This window comes from Haemorhous mexicanus, chromosome 17, assembly GCF_027477595.1.
Source record: "Haemorhous mexicanus isolate bHaeMex1 chromosome 17, bHaeMex1.pri, whole genome shotgun sequence".
NCBI lineage: Eukaryota > Metazoa > Chordata > Aves > Passeriformes > Fringillidae > Haemorhous > Haemorhous mexicanus.
The window spans coordinates 2524857-2546983 of record NC_082357.1 but is presented as its reverse complement, the minus strand read 5'-3'; the positions used below and the strand labels follow the sequence as shown (position 1 = coordinate 2546983).

At 53.3% G+C, this 22127-nt stretch overlaps 1 protein-coding gene across 2 annotated transcripts; it reads left to right on the top strand.

Moving 5' to 3' along the window:
• The first annotated feature begins 271 nt into the window (after positions 1–271).
• On the top strand, positions 272–21790 carry CDIP1 (cell death inducing p53 target 1). 2 transcript variants are annotated; one of them, XM_059862245.1, is made up of 6 exons: positions 272–332; positions 18513–18610; positions 19189–19286; positions 19580–19726; positions 20011–20272; positions 20522–21790. In XM_059862245.1, the coding sequence occupies exons 3-6, from the start codon at positions 19202–19204 to the stop codon at positions 20631–20633; spliced, it is 606 nt and encodes a 201-aa protein (XP_059718228.1). In that variant the 5' UTR covers positions 272–332; positions 18513–18610; positions 19189–19201; the 3' UTR covers positions 20634–21790. The 2 variants fall into 2 exon arrangements, with proteins under 2 accessions (XP_059718228.1, XP_059718227.1); XM_059862244.1 differs by having other exon boundaries at positions 20008–20272.
• Positions 21791–22127: the final 337 nt, after the last annotated feature.

Sequence of the window (22127 nt, the reverse complement as noted above, 5' to 3'; positions counted from 1 at the left end):
GGGTGCCCAGAGCAGCTGTGGCTGCCCCTGGATCCCTGGCAGTGCCCAAGGCCAGGCTGGTCAGGGCTTGGACCAGCCTGGTCTGGTGGCAGGTGTCCCTGCCCACGGCAGGGGATGGAACGAGATGATTTTTACGATCCCTTCCGGCACAAAGCCCGCTGTGATTCCCGGCGTCCGTGGCTCCCCGGAGCGGCCCAGTGCAGCGGCAGCAGGCCCGGCCCGGCCCCCGGCTGGCCCAGCGCGGCCCAGGCCCGCCCCGCCGCGGCACCGCCCGCCCAGTCCGGCCCGCCCCGCCCGCCGCCGCCAGGTGCCGGAGCCGCCGCCGGGAGCCGGTAGGTGCCTGCGGGCGGTGGGGATCGGTGCGGGACCGGCGGCACCCGGGGGGCCGCGGGGCCGGGGGCTGCGGCGGGAAGGCGGCCCGGGCCCCCTCAGCCCCGGACAGGCCGCGGCGGCCGCCCGACAACGGGGCCGTCTGGACACACTGGAGGGAGACCCTGAGAACAGGGGGTGACACCGAGCACGGGGTGGGGGACACACCTGGCATGAGGGGACACTGAGAACCGGAGGGGGTATACCGAGCACGGAAGGACACTCGGCACTGGGGAGACACTGAGCGCAGACGGGAACGCAGGCAGGAGAAGAGCAGCACTACGCTCTTGGGAAGGAAAGGGATGGAAATCAAGCCCTGGTTAACTCTGTGAGGAGGAACCAGGCCGAGGGAAGGGCTCGGTGCTCGACCGTGGCTGCAGCGTTCGCTGCGGGGCCGGGGAGGTCCGGCTGGATGGGGCCATGGGCCCGGAGAGCAGCGGGAGGCAGCCCTGGCCTCGGCCGGGCCTTTATCGCTGACCAAGTGTCGCAGGGTACTGCTAAAATCTTACAGAGCTCCAGCTCTGTGCCCTCAGCACTGCCGGGAAGGGTTGGGACGGGAGGGCTGGGATGAAATTTAATCGGGTGGAAAGCGAGGTCGTGTACTTGGGAAAAGACTTCCCGGTGTAAGGCGAGCGCTGCTGCCCGGCCGAGGTCATGGGCTGGCGGGGAGGACGGCGGGGGCTGCAGGGAGGGCACAGCTGAGAGAGGAGCAAATGTGATCCAGACACATCCCGCTGAAAGAGGAGCAAATGTGATCCAGGCACATCCCGGGAGAGCAGGGAAACAGGCCTAGGAACGAGTGTGTGTGTTTCCAGTCAGTCCTGCTCGGGAGAGACTAGTTCGCCCAGTGGTGGGGGGATGATGAGCCCATTTTAGAGGAGTAGAAAGAAGCTGAGGTGTCTTGACAAGCAGGAAGAGAAATGGTGATGGTGAGGATGATGATATTGGCAGTATGAAATGAAGAGAGCTCCTTCAGTTAAGGCATAGTTTGGCACAGCAACAAACACCAAGGAATAAACATTAGTGGGAAGTTGTGGGTTTTTTAACCATTAAAATGGTGAGATCTGGGTTCTCCCTCCCAAGGGGACTGGAAAGGCAGAGGGTAGCAGCTGTAAGGCAGTGTTTGGTTGCTTTAGGAAAAGCACAGGGGGTGGTGGTTTCTGCTAAACAGAGGAATGAGGTTGGGATCATGGGGAGAGCTCCAGGGCTGTGTAAAGGAGTGGGAACATGCAGGCTGGGATGGACACTGCCATGCCAGTGTCCTCTGAACCCTCCACATGAGCCAATCTCAAGGTTAAACTTCTCCAGGTCCGTGCAAATGTAGTTTGTGCCCCTTAGCCAGAGGAGAAGCTGCTCTGAGGTGGTCTCCTTGCACCAGTGAGAACCAGGGAGGGGACTGGCAGTTGTCAGTTCTAGGCTGAGCCTAAAATATCAGGTGGTAGAGATGAGGTCAGGCACAATGATTTTAAGTAGCAATGTTTTAAATTATAATGCTAGTGGGTTTGGGCTGTATGTAGAACTCTCTGAGAAACTCTCTGGGAATATGCACAAGAGCCTCCTGTTTGTTCTCTTCTCTCAAAGTACTTAAAATGGGGCTTTAATTTCAGCAGGGGCCCTGCTGATTTCAGAGTGTGACCAGAGTAGGCAGCAGGGAAAACTACAGTGAGTATTACACAGACATAGCATGGTGTATAACCTCAGTCTGTCATTCAGGCATGTTCAGGAGCTACACAAACTCGTGTGGAAGCACAGGCTGCAAACTTCCCTCTCCCAAAGGCTTCTCTGTGTCAGTGTTGTGGTGACATCCATGTGCCCCAGGAAATCCCCGGAAGTGTTTAGCCATGTACCTGCTCTGTTCTCCTCAGGTGTTACGTGAGGAGCTAATTCCTGCTTGGAGGCAGACAGGTGGTGACTTCATGGCTGTGACAAGGGCAGGTGGACGGAGCAGTGTCCCCAGATGTCCCTGAGCAATGCCAAATGGAGCAAACGTGGTCAGTCCTGCCCTTACAGGGGTGGTGGAGCTGCGGTGGCTGTGTGTGCTCAGGGTGGTGCTGGGAGTGGGATGTGTGTGCTCCTACTGAGTACCAAAACATCCTGCCACAGGTGTGACAGGGACAGGTCACACTGAGGGAGCTTCTCTGATTTCAGAACCCTCCCTAATAAGATGGAAGACGGTGCTGAGCTTCTTGTGTTCTCTCAAGAGGTCTTGCACCTCAGATTCAGTTCTGGAACTCACTTCCTTGTGTTCCTGCTCTGCTCTGTCTCAGCTGCAGTTACCAAGGGAGGGAGAATGTCTCCCTCAGCACCTGGTGTTGGTTTATGAGCTTGTTTGTGAGGGTCGCTTCCAAATCAGCTCTTTCTGTGCCTGGGAAGCCACAATGGGCACTGCTTTCCTTCTGAATGGAGCACAGAGGGCAAACACATCTTGGGAGCACAGCTAAGGTGCTCCTGTAGCTGAGGGATGTTCAGGCAGGGCCCAGACTAAAGCCTGTCCACAGCATCTGTATGTTTTGGGGGGAGTTTGGGTCCTTGTCACAGTGTTGGCACCTGCAAAACTGTTGTCACTGCCAGTCTTACTCACTAACACAGCCAAAGAAGGGATGAAAGTAATTTTATTATGTAAAAGAATATAGTTTTTCCCTTTCTGATGTGAATTTAGCAGATAAATGCATGTGTTTAAAGGATCCAGTATGAGGATGAGTGGTTTTGGAAGGAAATACACAAACTTGTTAGTATCTGCTCTGATCCAAGACTTGTTTTCTGGTTGTGGGTAAAGAGAAGTATGAAATTCAGAGTTCTGTGTCTGTTTGTGCTACGTTGTACAGCCCTATATGTGATTTCTTATGATTGCTTTAATCAGGAGAGACTATCCTGGATTGAAAGAACCTCAATTTTTTTAAAATAGTGGGTTTTGTGGGGTTTGCAGTGGGGCTGGTTCTTCACTCCTGCCACTATTAGCGGGGCTCTGTACCATGTGACAGTTTTCCTGTACCTTTCCAGGAAAGGCTGGTGGCTGCCAGGTGAGCCAGAGAGGCAATAAATAACATTTGCATAATATGGAGATTAAAATAATGACAAAGGCAGCAGGACTGAATATAGCTGAGCTTCTAGACAGGTGTGCTGGCTTCTCAGAAGGTGTTGTCCCAGAGTGGGCTGTGCAAAGGTGCTGAGCACAGGGTGGGCAGGAGAGTCAGGAAACAGCAAATAGATGCTGATATGCCTGGTGGCTCTTAGCAGCAGTCAGTGATGTCCCAAAAGGACTTGAATTGTGCACTACTCTTCCCTTTTCCCTGATACACGAACAGTAATGGTTTGTAGTCGGAACTTTAGTGGTTCTGCAAGATGCTGGAGGTTTTTGGTTGGTTTTGTTTCCAGGACCTGATTTTGCAGCTCTTATATAGGCAAAGGACTCCAATCTCTTGATTAATTAATCTCTTGGAGCCAATCTCTTCTGAAGGTTTCAGAGCAAGGCACCTGAGCACACAAGTGTGCAAACACAGAGGTCTGTGTACACTTTTTCCTTCAAAAAACACACAATGAGCAACTTCTGCCTTGGGATGTGATGTTCACTTGCTGTTTTCCTGCTGTTCCCAAACAGCACTGGGTATCCATCTCACAGCTGGAGAGGAGCAGTGCCACTTTCACGAGCAGTGTCAGATCTTTATATGCTCTGCATAGGATCTGTCTCCTCCTCTGATCAAAGGGAATGCAACTGGAGCAGCTGCCATAGGAAACCACAATCAATTCTCTCACCAGAATAAAGTCTTTGAGGCAAGGGGAGCTCAGATTTTATTTCTGGCGTGAAACACTCAGGGAGGCTCTTGGCTGCTGTTACAGTTTTGCTTTGGGCCCCTTAGTTCTGAGCTGCCTTGTGGCTTCAGTCTTAAATTTGTGTGTTTGTGATGGTGAGAAACAGCTGTTTGAGAGGAGCCCTGTTCTGGTCATGGTCTGGGTGGAGGATGGAGGCAGGAGCAAAGTGCTGCATGCTGCACATCTCCACGTGAGGCACTTGAGTGCAGCTGTCTTCAATCTGGTCTCTTTTAGCAGGCCTGCATTGAGGGTAAGAAAATTAAAGAAATAGCCCCAAAAGGTGGCAATGTGATTAACATCTTAGGAACTGTGCAGAGCTGCTGCTGGCAATGCATGTTTGACTTTGTACCACTTGGCATGATAGAACCTGAGATCATCAGAGAATGAAGAGCTGACCTGGGGCTTTCTGTGCAAATTAAGTAATATATTTCATTTTTACTGTGATTAGTAAGATTACTGTGCATTAGTAATAGTTCTATTTTTTCCCTCCTTTATACATAAGAAAATGGAATATTCCCTAGTTCTCCTATAGATCTTAGTGATGGCTGACTTAGAACAGAGGCTGGACAGAGTTACAGAATAAAGTAGGGATTTGTTAAGAGGCCTCAATGGAGCCACCTTGGGCAGCACAAGAGCCCAGCTAGGGCTGCACCCAAGATGAACCAAAATAGTCACAAAATGCACAACTGGTCACGGTGTTTGTCACTTTGATAAGTTCTGCTCCATTTGCATATTGGAGTTAATTGTTCAATTATAGCTCCAGCCTATGAAGTCCCATCCTGCTTGTTTTTCCCTCTTCAGTCCACATTGTTTGTGCTCTTGGGCCTGAGGTTTGGATCATTTGTCCTTGGGTCCCCAGCTGGAGAAAGAATTGTTTTGTCTCCCTACTCTGTGAAGAGAGCTTACTATCCCCTTATATGCAGCTCAGAAGTACACACTGAAGCTGTACAGAATCTGAAAAATATAAAAGCTAAAACCTGAGACATCATTAGGATAAAGCATTTGTGCTGAGATGTGGGTCCCACTGCCTTGAGCTGTCTCTCCTGTGTATGTTCCTCAACCTTCTTTCATACCCAGTCTCTACATTTAGAAGGAAAATCTTCCCTACCTTGCATTAACAGCCTGGCTCCCTATTAACAGTTTTGGAAGATGTTTTTGGAAGAAGTATTCTGCTTTAAGCTTACACATTTACTGTTCCCTCCTGCATTCTGTCTTACAATCCTAAATTCCATCACACCTTACTGTGATTCATGCACATAGGCCCATGCTGTAGCTGTGTTTCATCTTTCTTTGCTCCTTGCATTTTGCAGAGAAATGAATTTCACTCACAGTTTAAACCATGAGAGCCTGTTTGCTTTGGGACAGTTTCCTTGAGCTGTCATTCTGGAGTTTGTGTCAAGGTTGGGCTTACATGTGAAGGGCTTGTGGTTATCCCAGCCATTCCCAGAGCTGGGAAGAGGTGAGCAGTTACACCTGAGCACAGGTGATCTGCCACAGGCTGGGGACAGCAGACTTTGTCCTGTGGGGACCCACTCCCCACAAGCAGCAGCTCTGAGGGGCTTCCCACTTCCTACCTTTGCAACTTCAATCTGGCAGTACCCCACAGGGCAAGAGAAAATGAATTAAAAGGTGTTTTCCAGATATGTTTTCAAACACAGCTGTTTGATTGAAAAGATAGATGTAGCAGCAGCTCTCTGGCCACAGAGAGTAAGGCACAACTTTCCCAGGCATTGTCCTGGGAAAGGCTGTGAGAGTATCAGAGAAAAGAATGATAAACAATTCTTATCTTCACTTGCTGCACCTGTTGTTGTGAGCATGTGGAATGTGTTATGGAGATTTGTTTACCAAAGGGTGGTTTCTTAACTGGCCAATGGTGATGGTGTTTGGATTCAAGGACCAACTGGGTCCACCTGTATTGTGTCTCTAAGGTCGATGGGTTTCTTAATGAGTATAGTAAAATAAAGCGATTGATCAGCCTTCTGAGAAGCATGGAGTCAATGGTAATTATTACCCCTTTTGGGGATGCCATGTTACAACAGATAGACACCCCCCCTTCCCTGATTTGTGAGGGATCATCAAGGAGTTGTATGAAAAATAAGCCCCTCATGGCTCAGAAATCTCTTCCTCCCAGAGCCCCACAGCTGGAGAGCAGGTGTAATCTCTCAGATGATGGGTGAGTGAACAAGATTACTGTCCTGGGGAGAATTATTGTGCAATTGATTTGATTTAGGTCGCAGAACAAAGATTGTCATGTGGGAAGAGTTTTGCTGGGGGCCAGACAGGCTGTGCTGAGGCTGGATGTGAGATGGGAGCACTTGGCTTTGGCTCATCTGTTCACAGAGTTGTGGGAAGCCCATCCAAATGTGTTTTACCTTCCCTTCCACTGGGGGGAGGGGAAATGGCTCCTCACCCTCTGCTAATGGCATCCCTGAGATGGATGTGCTTTTCCAAAGGGAAGGCACTTGTCCAGCCTGTAAAATTTTGGATGCTAATGCTGCAGAGGAACAAAAACCAGGGCATAAACTGGGAGCAATTTGTGTCCTGGCAGACAGGGGCTGGTGTTGGGAAGCACCAGCAACTTTTCCTGGTACAACAATTTGCTTCCCACAAGCAGAGGGAGGGTCAGATGAATTTAATGGCAGTGCCATTTGTTTGCAGAGCTTTTGAAAATAAAGATTGACTAATGTGTTCTGGATTGACTTGTTCATATCTCCAAGACCCGGAACAGCTGCTGTCCCATGGTTTTTCTCCTTCCCTTTTGGGCTGGTTTGTTGTGGGTTGTTTCTTTTTTTTCCAAATGGCCATGACTCAGCCCTTCCCTGCTGCTCTCTGAGTTTCCTGGTTTCTGAATAGGCTACTCTTGGGACAGCAATTCCTGACAGATAGAAACAAGGGGAGTGTTGTGTTGTTTTCTTCTCTATTTCTTCTGTGGCCTGCGTAAATGTTCTGCTTCCCTCTGATTTTTGCCTTTTTCCCACATTACTGAGTTGTCCTAAATTGTTGGATGTCATCTGGGGCACGTTTTTGCCCTTGTGGCAAAGGAGCCCTCTCAGATGTGATCCAGGCTTGCACAGCAGCAGCTTCTCTTTCCCAGCAGGATGGGGGGAGCAGTCCTGAGCATGGAGGGTTAGACTGCTATGGCTCTGTCTATTGTAAAGCTTCAGTCTGCCTTGGTGTAGCTCCTCTGACTCCAAGGATCTGTGCCTGGCTCTCCAGGGGTCTCCTGGGCAAGGGGTAGATCCAGGTGAAGACCAGCATGTGGTGCCACGTCCATGGAGGGTCAGGTGGCCCAGCCTGGCTGTGGGTACATTCTGTCTTTGTGTGTACTGTGACAAGTAAAGGGAAAATACCACCTAGAATTTAAAAACAATGAAAACAACCCTTTCTGATGGCTTATTTATTGCCCCCCTGCAGATGGCAGAGGCTAGGAAGCTGAAGGAGGCTCTTTCTGAAATACTTCATGGTGCAGTTACCCAGCCTTTTTAAACAAAAAGCTTTTGGATTTGTTCTGAAGTTTATTCCTGTAGTGTGGGCTGGGGAAAGTCACCTGTTGTGGCAGGGAACCCCCCCAGGCCAGGTGTGCTGGCTGTTGCTCTTGATGTGCAGTTGGAAGTGAATGAGTTGTTTAATACTGAACAACCTTTGCTGGGGTTTAGTTTTATTAAGAATCCAGCTCTTTCTGTCAAGCCACAGTTGTATGTGAGGGGGAAATAGCCTAAACTGTTGTATATTTGCCTTGAAAATACAGTTGGCTTTTTGAAAAAACCAGAGGGACTCTATGTTTTCTCAAAGCCTGTAGTTACCAAGAAAATTTCTCAGACTAGAGGGCTCAAAACACAGGGGCAGTGTTCTTCCTTAGCATCCCTCCACGTTTTTGGATATGCTGTATTGTTGTTAAGCCAACCAAGAGAAAAGCTGCTCTGTGTGAGGAGGCTTTGAGAACATTCACTGCCAGATTAAATTAGCCTTTCTGAGAATAAATTAGTGGTTGTGATGCAGGCAGCTCCACTCTCTCCAGCTGTAAAATCTGCGCGTGCTGGTACCTGCAGCAGATAAATGATGTGTTCAGGGCTGTGCTGCTAACAGGAGATTAGATTTCTGGCTGGGGATGAATGAAAAGCAGCCTGGTAGAATTTATTGATTATTTCTCCAAATGAGAAGCATTTCCTTTTAAAGCATTTAATTTTAAAAGGAGGGAAAGGAACCCATGGGATGCAGTGCAGCTCCATCTTGGGAGGAAATCATGGACCAGAGCCAAAGCTGTACCCCTGCTGCAGTGACTCCAACCTGGGATGCTTTTGAGCTCCTCAGGGATGCCAGTCACCCAGCTTGTGGCAGGAGGGGAGCTGGATCCATATGTTGGAGGGGAGGATAAAGCCTGGAATATGGAGTAGAGGAGTGCAGTGAGGATGGGATTTTGGCTGCTGCCCACTCTTCTGGGCTCGTGTTTTTAGCTGAGCTCTGGATAAAAAGCTGCTGGTGATGTGTGCATAATGCCCTTTTCTAAGATGCATCTTTGGTTTGTCTCCTAATTAACTAAATGCCTTTATTCTGCTTTGTGCTGTATCAGGAAGTGCTTACAGGAGGCTGGGCCTGTGCTGAAGCCTCAGCTTGTCCTTCCCACCTGCGCCGCTGGGACCACTCAGCTCCTCCAAAACCTTCACGTAGGCTTTGAGCAGGCAGGGACTAGAGACCCTTTCCTGGTGTTAAATACCAGCTCTTTCCCTGGGCTTGTTGCAGCTCTTCCACAGAGGTGTCATCTGGAGCATATTTGTGTTTTGGGAGCAGAGGTTTCCCCCAGAGTTCATGGCTGCCACAGGGGGTGTTAATTTAGCCTTTCAGACTCTCCTTGCCATGATTCAGGATGGTTTAGCGTGGTGGGAGCTCAGTTTGGAGCTGCCTGCTGAGCTGTTCTGATGTGAGAGAAAACAGTTCCCAGCCGGTTTAGTGTCGTAACTGTGGCAGCTGCTCTGTCTTCCTCAGGCTCAGGAAAGGATTTGAGCAGCTGAGCTGTTTACCTGCCCTGAGGGCATCCTGCTATTATGGGCTTGAATCTCCCCTGTCCCATCCTCTGCTGGGGGAGCAGTGACCCTGCCTCAGGACTGCTCCAAGCCTCTGAGCAGCGATGCTTTTCCTGGAGCAGCAAGGCATTGAGGTGTTGTTGTGACAGAGAAAGGGTTTGGAAGAGCCCAGAGCAGGGACCTGGGGAGGGGTGTTCTGTAGGTTAGGGCTGCTTGGAGTCCAGCTCTGTCCCAGATTTTCAGTAGGAGCTTTGGGGAGGGGTTATGAGGCAGTTGGCAGGAACTGGTGCTGCAAATTGAAACCGCAGTCATGGAGGAGTGAAAATTATTTTACTGGACCTGGAAGTCAATGTGGACTAGTCAAGTCTGGTGGGAACTGGAGGAAGAATTGGGGATGGCAGGAGCTCTGTGTAACTTGGGGGTGCCCAGCACTGGGTACACTCAGTGGCTGTTGATTAGTCCAAGGGTTTTCCCCTCTGGGACATCGTCATCAGTCTTTGAGCAGCTCAAATGAGTTGGGCTTGGGAGCAGGGCAGTGCCAGGTGCCCTCCTCTTGTCCAAGTGCCAGGACAATCCAGCCCCAAGCTGGTGGCCCTGGGCAACTCCAGGAGAGGTCCCAGTCTGGAACTGGGAAGTTCTATGGGAGCAAGGAATGAGTGTGCTAACAGGAATGGCCTCAGCATGGAAGAGTTCCTCCAGTGCACATCTTGGGATGTGTGTGGGTGCTCCTTGCTGGCAGTGGGACTCGGGAGGGATCTCAGGCCTTACACACACGGTCCTGCTGAACCCCAAACCAGACTCCTTTGCAAAGAGTGAGCCTTGGCCTTACATAAAACCGAGTGACACAGAGCACTTCTCACTAGTCCTCAGAAAAAGTGCAAGGTGACATTGCACCAGTTAAATCTGAGTGTCAGCAGCTTCTCTGGCGCCGAGGCAGGGGGATCTGTGAGCATGGGAAATGCTGTTGTTGGAGACTGGAGCAGTGCTACAGCAAGCTGCTGCTCTCCTTGGGTGAGGAAACATCAGTGCCTGGCATATGTTTTGTACAGCACTCGAAAATGGATCTGGAATCACCACCAATGAATTCAAAATTATTTCATTGTGTTGCAAAATCTGCAAGGGAATTCTGAATACGCTCTTGGGCTCTGATTAAATCTGAAACTGAAATGCAAAACTGCTGATCAGCTCTGATTCTAATTTCCTCCTCCCTCGAAGCTCTCTGTGTCATTTAATGGACGTCACACATGTACTCAGTTTGATTCAGCAATGATGTAGCTGTGTTATTTGACTTTCTCTCAAAAAATTCTGTAGAAGGAGGGAGAAATGAAAGAATGAGTGTTTAAAGAAATAAAATATTTTTAGTTTGATGTTGGAAAGGGAATCTGTAAAACCCTGGGGTTTGCTGTAAGACATAGTGGGTACTCATTGTATATTCACCTGCTCTGTGCTGCTGTCCCCCAAATGAAAGGCAGCAGATGCTGACAGCAGGAGATGCTTTTTTGTGTAGGTAACTGAAGAGCAGTACTTGGTGCCTGGGGATGACTGGGGGTGCTCCATGGAGAACCTCCAGGCTGCCCAGTCTCCAAACCATGAGTGCTGGGAGTGGGAGGGACTGACAGTTCTGCCTTTGATCCCTTCCTAACTCATCCTTAAGCCTCTGTTCTGGGCTGCCCTCAGAGGTGAGCTAAGATCTGTGACTGTGCTTAAGAGCTGTGGATCTTCTCCCGACCTCCTGAGGCTTCTGCTTGCTGTTAAGCTTCTTGAGCTGGGGTATTTTTGTTTGCTTGTTTAAATGACCAGCTATTCTTGTGGCACAGTTGTGTTTCATGCTACATTAAATCACACTGTTGGAGTAGATGTTGGGTTTAGTTGCTTGAGATTCTGGCAGGTTGTGTTATCACCATTATTAACAGATATCAAAGGGATGATGTAATGCAGGATGTATCCTCTCAGGGGGGAAATTAAGTAGATACAGAGGACTGGAGGCAACAGCTGCTGCTATCACTGGATGCTTTCCCGTGGATGTCATCAAATGTTAGCTTGGATTCTTTGTGAACTGCACTGAAAGTCTCATGGAAAAGCTCTCTGCTTCCCCAGGGATTTGGCTTGCAGGACCCTCCTTTTCTCATCTCTCTGGAGCGCATGGGTAGGATGCAGAGGAGCTCAGCTTTATCTTTAATGTTGCTTTAATCACATCCATGAGCACACCTGGTGTTTTGCAGCCTGTCTTCTCCAGTGCAGCCGGGACACCTGCTGGAAGGGTCTGAACAGTGAGCACCTCCTGATGGGACAGTGGCAGCCTGTGGGGCCACCCGGCTGCAGTGTGCTCCCTGCTTGCTCCATGTTCACAAGACTGGCTTTTGGGGGCCAAATTCAGCTGCCCTGTTAGTGCAGAGTGCTCTGTCTACACCTCAACTTTCCCCATTGTCCTGACACGTGGAAGAGCTGGGGTCCAGTTTTGAAGTGTGGGGTTGTGACCCCTCCTCCCTTGCAGCCCCTCCTGGCTCCTGGGTGTCACCGTGAGCTCTTGCCAGCACGGGATGCTTCCCAGAGCCGTGTGCCACGTCTTGGGAGCCAACAGCAGAGAGAACGAGCTAGCCCAGTTTGTTCTTTTCATTTTGGTTGGTTTTTCTTTAAATATTCAGGTTAAGCAGGTCCTGGCAGGGCTGTTTCTGCAGCCCCAGTGTGAAGAGCCAAGAGCGCTCGAATGGTCAGCCCATCCGGAGGCGAACAGCCCTGGAGAGAATCCCAGAGGCGGCAGCAGGTCCTGCAGGCGCTCCTCCCGCACTTAACCCTTTGTGGGAGTTGCAGATGAAGCCTCCTTGTTTTAAGCAAGGAGGATTTTGTGTCTGGTTTTTCTGATATCCACGCAGAGGAGCTGCTGGAAGTGGTAATTCGAATCTCTGGCCGAGGGCAGCTGAGCTGGGGCTGCGCTGTGGAGATTATCTGATTGTGCTTTGGATTTAATGCCCTGAGAAATCTTGCTTTGGATACAGCACCTGGCTGCCAGCGAGGATCGTGCTCTGAGGTGATTTGTCTGCTGGGTGATGGTGGCACACAGAAGGTCAAACGATACGTGCAAGGTCCCCAGGTAAACTACTGTGATGGGGAAGCTCCTCTGGAGATTGACACACTGGAGAGCAGAGCAGGGAGCTTTGGCTATCTGACATACCCGGTTCAAATGACGAAAAACCTTCTTCTCCAGCATTCCTTTGTTTTAAAGGAGAGCTGCTGGCCTGCCTTGCCAGCTGAGCTTTCTGTGCCTGCACTGAAGGAACAGCCTGACCCTCCTGGAAGAAGCAGTTTTCTGCAGCTGAAATCTTAGTGCAGAAGTGTGGAAGAAATCTGCTGTTCTGGGAGCAGCCTGGCTGTTCTTGAACAGTGGGTTTATGCTTCCTGGCAGTGACTTGGACTTGGGAAAACGCAGCTGAGTTGCTCAGAAAAAGAACAGACCTTTCCTTCAATCCTTCACTTGGGTTTCTGTTTCCATCGCCGCCTTGCAGAGCGTTGCAGGCATGCGCCCTCTTGCTGCCTTGGCTGAGACCAGGATGAGGAGTTGAGGAGGTGCTGCCGAGGTTAACAGCGGGTAAAGGAGTGGGTACATGGTCAAGGATGCCAGGACATCCTTCTCTCTGAAGGAGGCTGAAGCACTCTGTGCTGTTTATTCCTCCCCTCCTGGTTCCGGGGAGGTGGTGTGCAGGCTGGGGGCAGCAAATGCGCATGGGAAGAGGCAAAGCTGAGGGGGAGCTTTGGCTTGTTTGCATGGAAAACATCTTTTTGTTGTTCTGCATAAAAACCAGGCAGAAATAACCACTGATAGTGCTTGTTCAGCAGAGATTTATGCTGCCTTTCCTTTGGAGGTAAGAGCTGTCCTGGGGGATTGCGCGTGGTGGGAGCTGAGCCACGTCCCTGCACGCTGTGTCAGCGGGCATGCGCATGTAGAGGGCAAAGCCTTGGAGCTCTGGCACTGCACGGGCAGAGGGGAACATCCCTGTGAGCTCTGGGCACTGCATGGGAAGCGGGGAACATCCCTGTGAGCTCTGGGCACTGCACGGGCAGAGGGGAACATCCCTGTGAGCTCTAGGCAGTGCACGGGCAGAGGGGAACATCCCTGTGAGCTCTGGGCACTGCACGGGCAGAGGGCAACATCCCTGTGAGCTCTGGGCACTGCACGGGCAGAGGGCAACATCCCTGTGAGCTCTGGGCACAGCACAGGGAGGGCAGCATCCCTGTGAGCTCTGGGCACAGCACGGGCAGAGGGCAACATCCCTGTGAGCTCTGGGCACTGCATGGGAAGCGGGGAACATCCCTGTGAGCTCTGGGCACTGCACGGGCAGAGGGGAACATCCCTGTGAGCTCTGGGCACAGCACGGGCAGAGGGGAACATCCCTGTGAGCTCTGGGCACTGCACGGGCAGAGGGGAACATCCCTGTGAGCTCTGGCACTGCACGGGCAGAGGGGAACATCCCTGTGAGCTCTGGGCACAGCACAGGGAGGGCAGCATCCCTGTGAGCTCTGGGCACAGCATGGAGAGGGCAACATCCCTGTGAGCTCTGGCACTGCACGGGCAGAGGGGAACATCCCTGTGAGCTCTGGGCACAGCATGGAGAGGGCAACATCCCTGTGAGCTCTGGGCACTGCATGGGCAGAGGGGAACATCCCTGTGAGCTCTGGGCACAGCACAGGGAGAGGGGAACATCCCTGTGAGCTCTGGGCACAGCACGGGCAGAGGGGAACATCCCTGTGAGCTCTGGGCACTGCACGGGCAGAGGGCAACATCCCTGTGAGCTCTGGGCACAGCACAGGGAGGGCAACATCCCTGTGAGCTCTGGCACTGCATGGGCAGAGGGGAACATCCCTGTGAGCTCTGGCACTGCACGGGCAGAGGGGAACATCCCTGTGAGCTCTGGCACTGCACGGGCAGAGGGGAACATCCCTGTGAGCTCTGGGCACTGCACGGGCAGAGGGTAACATCCCTGTGAGCTCTGGCACTGCACGGGCAGAGGGGAACATCCCTGTGAGCTCCTGGCACAGCACGGGCAGAGGGGAACATCCCTGTGAGCTCTGGGCACAGCACAGGGAGGGCAGCATCCCTGGGAGCTCCTGGCACAGCACAGGGAGGGCAGCATCCCTGTGAGCTCTGGGCACAGCACAGGGAGAGGGAAAAGCCCTGCAAGCTTTGGGCACAGCACAGGGAGAGGGCAACATCCCTGTGAGCTCCAGACACAGGTGTAACAGGTGTAACACAGGGAACGTGCAGCTCCAGGCTGGGTTTTGGAGGTGCTGTTCAGAAATGCTGTTGTGGAGGAGGACAGTTGGGATTGCCACAGTCAGGGTATGGCTCTGTCCCCCTCTGCACACCCTGCTTGGTTCTCCCTCCTTGCTGCCCCTAAAGCTCCTTTTGAAGAGTAACAGACTTTGGCTCAAATGACATTTTGCCAGCATCTGACTGGTCTTTTGTGCCTTCCTAGTCTGAGTATTTTCCAGTTTCTGGAGCACATAACCTGTGGCATACTGGGGCCAGGAAAACTGCGATGGTGTTGGCCACAATGCTGTTCCTATTTCTAAAGCATTTCTAAATGCTGGGCTCAGTGAGGGCCCAGCATCTTCAGGACTCTTGGATTTTAAAGCTGTGTTTCCAAAAGCCTGGAATCTGCAATCTGCATCTTTTTGATGTGCAGTGAAGCTGAAAGGACTCGTAAATTTTCTCTTATTTATTCATTGAATTTTAGTGTGTTTTTTTCCTTTTTCAAATATCAGAAGTTTTTTTTTTCATGGAGGAAGAGCTCCAAAAATATGCAGCAGCAGCTTTTGAAGTGTCAACGTCACTGAACGTGGCTGAGTATGAACAAATGCTGCTTCCTGTCTCAGGGGCTGGAGGCACTGCTCCCATGGAAGAAGCAAAGCTGAATTGCTCTGCATCTCAGTCACAAGTGCAGCAGGAGCAAGGACAGCACAGGCTGTTTCAGCTGTGGGATGGCTCTCAGTGCTGCTCTGAGGCTGACTCAGAGCTGCTGGGGCCAGCACTGCACCATCAGGGCTCACATATGAGTTGGACCTGCCAGCATCTGCTCTGCCCTTGCCAGGTTTGTCCCACCCGTGGAGATTTCATCTGTGAGGAGGCAGCTTGAAGCACAAACAGCTGCTGCTGGGGAAGAATGGCATGAGCAGACCAAATCTGAATTATCCATGTCCATCCTCTTCGTGGCATTATCTGGTTTATGGTGTTAGGAGCTGTTCTGGTGGCACAATATTCCCTGCACACCAGTTGTTTTTGATGAGGTTTTCCAAACCTTATCTGTTTGGAAGCCAGGTGGGATGTGCAGACCTTTCCTCTTGCCATGTTTGAATCCCAAACTGTTTCTGCAGTGATGTAACAGAGGGAAATACAGCCAGCATGGGATGCTGGACCCTGACACATCAGCTCCTCTCATCACTGCTGGAAGTTGCTTTGTATCAGTTTTGAACAAGTCAGTGATGGGAACCAGAGGCTTTGTGGTATTGATCCATGCCCTCTGGACAAGGGCCTGGAATGACAGGACAAGGGGAAATGGCTTCACCCTGACAGAGGGCAGGGTTAGGTTGGAAATTGGAAAGAAACTCTTGGTGGGCAGGCCCTGGCACAGGGTGCCCAGAGCAGCTGTGGCTGCCCCTGGATCCCTGGCGGTGTCCAAGGCCAGGTTGGACAGGGCTTGGAGCAGCCTGGGACAGTGGCAGGTGTCCCTGCCCATGGCAGGGGTGGAATGAGATGGGCTGTAATGTCCTTTCAACCCAAACCATTCTGGGATTTTACAGTCCCTCATTAGCTGAGCTGGGGGCTGCTGAGCACAGGAAGGAGGTGGATTAGAAAGCTTTGTGTTCCCACAGGCAGGGCTGGGTGCTGCCCCACGGTGCTTTGGCTGTGTGAGAAGCCTCAGACAGACCTCTTGGGGCTGACAGCTGCCCCTGTGATCTCAGCAGGGGACCTAGAAATCTGCTGTCATCCTCTCACCCAAAAGCTGCCTGGAATGAGGTCAGGGAGCACAGAGGGGGAGGACACATGGATTGAGGCCATAGCCAGGGTGGGCCAAGCCCTTTCTGCATGGAGGCTCTGATGGAGCTGTGCTGCCCTGGCTGTCTATCACACTGCTGGTGCCCCAGCAGGTTAATGGGAATCTTTTCTTTTTCATCTTCTTTAGCAAATATCAATTCCCTGGGGAACATGGGGTCCTTTGCCTGTCTTCTGTGTTTATCTGATTGTGATGATTCTGGTTCCATAATGGATTTATCCTCTGTAGTTTGCAGAGGAAACCAGTAAAAGCTGTTATTCCAGTTGAGAAGAGCTAATCTGCATTTGTAGCTGGAAATGGCATCTGCTCCCTCCATCCTGCTACGATAACCAGCTCCTTTTGAGTCTCAGGATCTTGCAGTGTGTCCTTGCTCCAAAGGACCTGCACAAGACATTGGTGATTCCATCAGATCTTGAACTTAAACCTGATAATTTTGGAATACTGCAGGGCTGTCAGTGCCAGGGTGGTGAGGGATACCCTGGGGCAGCTCAGTGCCAGGGGAAGCCCAGTGCCCCTGGTATCCCATGGAGCTCTCTGTCAGAAATGGGCTGAGTTTTGTGCTGCTCACATTAAGATGAAAGAAAGCACAGGAGAGAAACAGCTTCTAAGAGGCTTAAAAGCAACAGGCTTTATTTTCCTCCTGGGAAGGGCACACAGCCAACATCTTGCTCTTTACAGATCTCTCTTAATAAGCAGAATATTGCATTAGGAGCAACTGAGCCTGCCAAGTACAGGCAGAAGGGCCCTGCATCCCACAGCTTCCCTCACCATCCCAGGGCACGTGTGGCTCTGGGACCCAGGGCTGGCACCCTCCTGGGCAGGGTGGCAGCATTCATGGCTCACCCTGGGGCTGTTGCTTCATCTGATGGGTGTTGATGGAGTGGCAGGTGAGGACTCCTCCTCTCCTGCCTTTTCTTGCCAGCTGCTTTCATGGGGGGAGTGAAGCTGGGGAGTGTTGAAAGATTATTATGGGAAAGCAGCATCTGAGCGGGAATGGGAGGAGATCTGTTGTGGGTACAGTTGGCCTGTGAGGGCAAGGAAAGCTCCCTGGCAGGCTGGTGTCCCCAGGTAATGACTCTGGGATGCTCTGGTTAGGCTGGGCTCATCCAGAAACCCTGCAGGCGTGGGCACAGGAAGGTCTGAGGCTCCTGGATGTACAGGGTTGGCTACTTTGAGAAGAATAAATCCTCCTTTTCTTCACATCCCCACTGAGCTAAAAGGAGCACGGCCCAGTTTGAGCTTTGTAGGTCACTGAAGGAGAAGGCAGGCTCTGCAGTGTGCCTGGAAATGCTCTCTGCCATGGCAACTCTGCTTGCCTGGCTCTTAAGGAAGAAACTAGAGTGAGAAGCAGGAGGAAGATGACCCCCAGCTGCCCTGCTGTTACTCTTTGAAGGTGTCTGGCTTCAACTTTGGGGGAGAAATTCTAATCAGGAAATCTGGACATCCTGGGGGAGACCCTGTGTCAGGAATCTGCTCAGCTCCTGGGGGGATCAGTGTGCTCCTCTGGGAGCAGCAACAGGTCAGGTGCTCCTCCAGGGACTGAATAAATTTCCTGCTACCTAGCAGGAGGCTGCTGGGTGGCAGGGAGCATGAAGCAGGAAAAAAAAGGAGTAGAATGAAGCAAAGCCATGCAGGTGAGGGAGGGATGGGCCCTTCCTGCCTTGCTTGCCAAGTCTTTGGCTCTGTTTGACCTGGCAGCTGCAGGTGGAGGTGGCTGAGCCCCACGGGCACCTCTGTGGGCACACCTGCAATGCAGGGCTGGGGCAGCACTGGCTGCCTGGCCTGGTGCCTGTGCCATGCTGGGGAGGTTGGCATGCTCTGGGCTGGCTGCCCAGCACGTGGCTCTGGTGCAGCAAACGGGACAAGCAGAGTCACGTTTGCTCCTGGCCCGTTGGGGTGAAGGATGGAGCTCCCAGCACTGCTCCCTGGGCTCTGACAGCAATGTCACCCTGTCCCATGCCTGATGGCAGCTGTCCCAAGCACTGAGTGAGCAGCCTCTCACTTGTATTTCCCAATTTAGTCACATCCTACCAGCTCTAACTGAGCCACTGGAAATGGAGAAGTCAGGTTTCTTGATGTTGCACTTCCTTGGATCTCAGAGCGTGTCAGTGGGGCTTTGCCACGTGCCAGGGACACAGAGCCTCATGCCTGCCACTGAGGGGGCACATGGGGAGAGAAGGGGTTTGGTGTGGCAGCCAGGACAATGCTGCAGATGTGCCTCCTCTCCACCTCTGTAATTCTCTTGCTGTCTCCTTTGACACAGACCCGGTGGAAGAAGTCACCTTCCAAACTACACTGCTCAGAGGAGCTGCTTCTCTCAGCTGCCAAGGCCTCTGAGCTGTTCTGCAGGGAAGAGGACAGGTAAATTTCACCCCATGTAAAGTAACAGCTCCAGCTGTTAAATATAGTCTTACCTTAACTCACTGGGTTTATTGAGAGATCTATTTAGAACTGTTCTGTGGGTTTGCATCCTTTGTCATGCAGTTTACACTTCAGGCTCAGGGCAGGGGTCTTGCCATCCCTCAGGGCACAGCATTGTGTCACTGAGGGTGGACGTGGGGGGCTGAGAGCAACTCTTTCCCACCTTTGGCACCCCAGTGATGCAGCCAAATCTTGGCACGGCACATTGCAGCCCAGCACTGCCCTGGAGCGTGGCCACGCAGTCCAGAGCTGTCCTGATGAGCTGCTGTGCACCATCTGGGCTTTACAGGGAAGCCCCACGGAGCTGGCAGGAAGATTTTACACCTTGGAGTTGCTGCCTGTCCAGCTTTGTGGCCATACCCCTGCTTCTGCCTGGGGGGGAAGCTGAGGCTGGTGCAGTGGTGGCACCAGCCCTGGCCTCCTCTGTTACCTGTCACCTCCATCCCCAAGCACCACGCCAGCTCCATGTGCCTGTGGCACCAAGGGCTGCTGTCACCTAAAGGTTTCTGTCCCTGCAGGGCTGCCTGAGCAATGTCCAACGACCCACCGCCTCCCTACCCGGGGGGCCCCTCGGCACCGCTGATAGAAGAGAAGCACGGCCCCCCCTCTGCACCAGGTACTGGGGGGTGGCACTGCCACACAGCACCCAAGGAGTGTGGGTTCCCTGGGACTGCCTGCCTCCCTCTGTCCCCATGTCACCCTTGGGGGAGGCAGGAAACGTCCTAGGGGCAATGACAAGAGCAGGAGCACTCCCAGCTCAAAGCCTGGCACTGCTCCCTGCTGTGGGGTGAATTTGGGTTTCTTGTGGCCCGGAGGAAGATGTGGCTAATGGGGTTGCCCCCCACCTCTTGTCTCCCTTCCCTGTTTCCCTTCCCTGCCTCCTTGGCTGCTGACTGTGTTTCCTTTCAGAGGGTGTCACCCCAGTGGTGGGACAGCCCCAGGGGGTTCCTATCCCCCCTCCTGAGTTCGGACCCCCCCCATATGAGCCTCCCTCGCAGCCGGGGTTCATACCCCCCCACATGCCCACAGATGGCTCTGGGCCCTATGTGCCACCAGGTGAGTCCTGCAGGGGCTTGGGGGACAGGGGCTGGGGATTGGCAGTAGCTGCATGTGTTTCCTGGTGCCCTGGGGGGACACGAGAGGGGGTTGGGGCTGCCATTTGGAGCTTGCAGAGAAGTTCCTTGGGATGGGGTGGGGGGCACAGTGCCTATGGCAGGGCTGGCCCCAAGGCTGTACTCAAAGGGAGGTGTTGCAGCAGGGTGGGGCCTCCCCAATAAGGATCTGGGCTCTCCTGCTATGTACAAAGGTGCTCACTTGTTTGTGTTTCTCATTCACAGCAGGATACTACCCACCTCCAGGCCCTCACGCCCCCATGGGCTACTACCCTGCCCCAGGCCCCTACCCCTCTCCTGGTGGCCACACGGCCACAGTGCTTGTCCCACCGGGAGCTGCCACCACAGTCACAGTGCTGCAGGGAGAGATCTTCCAGGGTGCCCCCGTGCAGACAGTGTGTCCCCACTGCCAGCAAGCCATCACCACCAAGATCTCCTACGAGATTGGGCTCATGAGCTTCCTTCTGGGCTTCTTCTGTTGCTTCGTGGGGTAGGTGCTGCAAGCAGAGCTGGGGCCTTGTGTTGGGTGCTCAGCCTGGTCCTGGGTAGCCTCAGTGCTGGTGGCCTTAGCTGAGCTGTTGGGCATGGCGGGGACCTCGGCACAGAGGTGGCACTGGAGCAGCAGAGGGGTTCCTGAGGTGACAGCCCCTCCAATCACATCTCTTGCCCGTGGCCCAGAGAGAACCCCGTGCCCAGGGGCTGCCCCAGCTCAGCATCTCTGCCTCTCCCTGTGCTCCAGGTGTGATCTCTGCTGCTGCCTGATCCCCTGCCTGTTCGATGACTTCAAGGACGTGACACACACGTGTCCCAACTGCAAGGCCTACATCTACACGTACAAGCGCATGTGCTAACAGCACCCGGGAGCCGCTGGAACGCCGCCGGCCCCGCCCCGCTGCCGTCTGTCCGTCCGTCTCCGCGTGTGCATCGCCCCTCCCCTCGCTTCCCGCCGGTGGTGTGTATGTGTTATCCCCGGCTCCCTCCCGCGCAGAGCTGCCACCACTGCCCCCAGCTCTGCTTCTCACTGGGAATAGTTGGATTGGTGACACTGGGGCACAGGGGAGGTGGGTCCAGGCCCAGACGCTGCATAGGAGCTGCCCGGCAGTGCACAGGAGTGGGGGGCATCGCTCTGTACCCCATTGTGCTCCAGGTGTGAGCGAGGCCCCTCTCACCTGGAGCAACCCCAGCAACCAGCAGCTGCTGGAGATGCCCAGCCCAGTCCCACAGTGCAGAGGGTGCCTGGCTGCAGGGATGTGCTGGGATGGGAGCCCAGGAGGGGACCCAAGCAGCCCACGGTGCCCTCAGGGGATGCAGCACAGCCTTTGTGGCGCTTTCAGGAAGGGGCTCAGCGACAAGGAGACAGGGCAGTGCCACACACCAGGTGTCCATGTGGTTCACAGCTCCCTCCAGCCCCGTGGCAAAGCCCCTTCCCGAGGGGAGGCAGAGCTGTCTCTAAGCACAGAGAGGGGCCCGGCAGCAGCACCGCACCCTTATCAGCACCTCCGTCCTGCCCGGCGGCCGCTCCAGCTGCATGCGCTCCTCCCAGTCCCGCCCGGCTCTGAGGGCAGGGACCGCCCCAGGCAGCCCCGGCCCCCCGAGAGCCAAAGCACACCCGGCATGTCCCGGCTGCCCGGCACTAGAGTAGAGGAGTTTGTGACCAGGCTGCAGCTCCAGAGCCGCCCTGGGCCCAGCAGGGTCTGTAGGGTCTCCTTGCATGTGGTGTAGGGGGTATTTTTAGCTCACTCACCTGAGGCAGAAGGAAGGGGCAAGCAGGCAGCGACAAGAGCTGCCAGCAGCACTCCCCCAGCAGGGGCGAGAGGACCTGGGAGCCAAGTTCAGCCTCTCGGGGCTGCTCCTCCCTCCCCTGCAGCTCCCAGAGCAAAGTGGGGGGGGTCTCTCAGTACACAGGTGTGCAAACACAGCCTGGCCTGCACAGGCAGCTGCTGTTTGCTCAGGGGTGGAACTGTGGCACTAGTCAGTGTTTTTATGTAAATAAATAACAGACCCTGAACTTGTGTGCATCTTTTTGTCTCTCTGCTCAAAATCCACAGCAGATCTGTCTGCAGGGGACATGAGGATGAGGGCAGGGTGAGGGTACAGAAGCAGCAGCTTCTCTACCCTACCAGGAATCCCTCAACTCAGGAAAGCCCCAAGCCCTGACAGCACCTGGCTGTGTCCTCAGCAGGGCAAATGAGCCTCCCCTCGTGGAAACCCCAGGGAAAATAGCAGGGACAGTGGGGTGCTAGGACAGGAGTTTCTCAGGGACTGCATGAGTCAGAAACAAGTGAAACAGGGTGGGACTGTACTCCCTTTCTCCCCTTTAACCCCTCCCGAGCCTCCCCATTCTC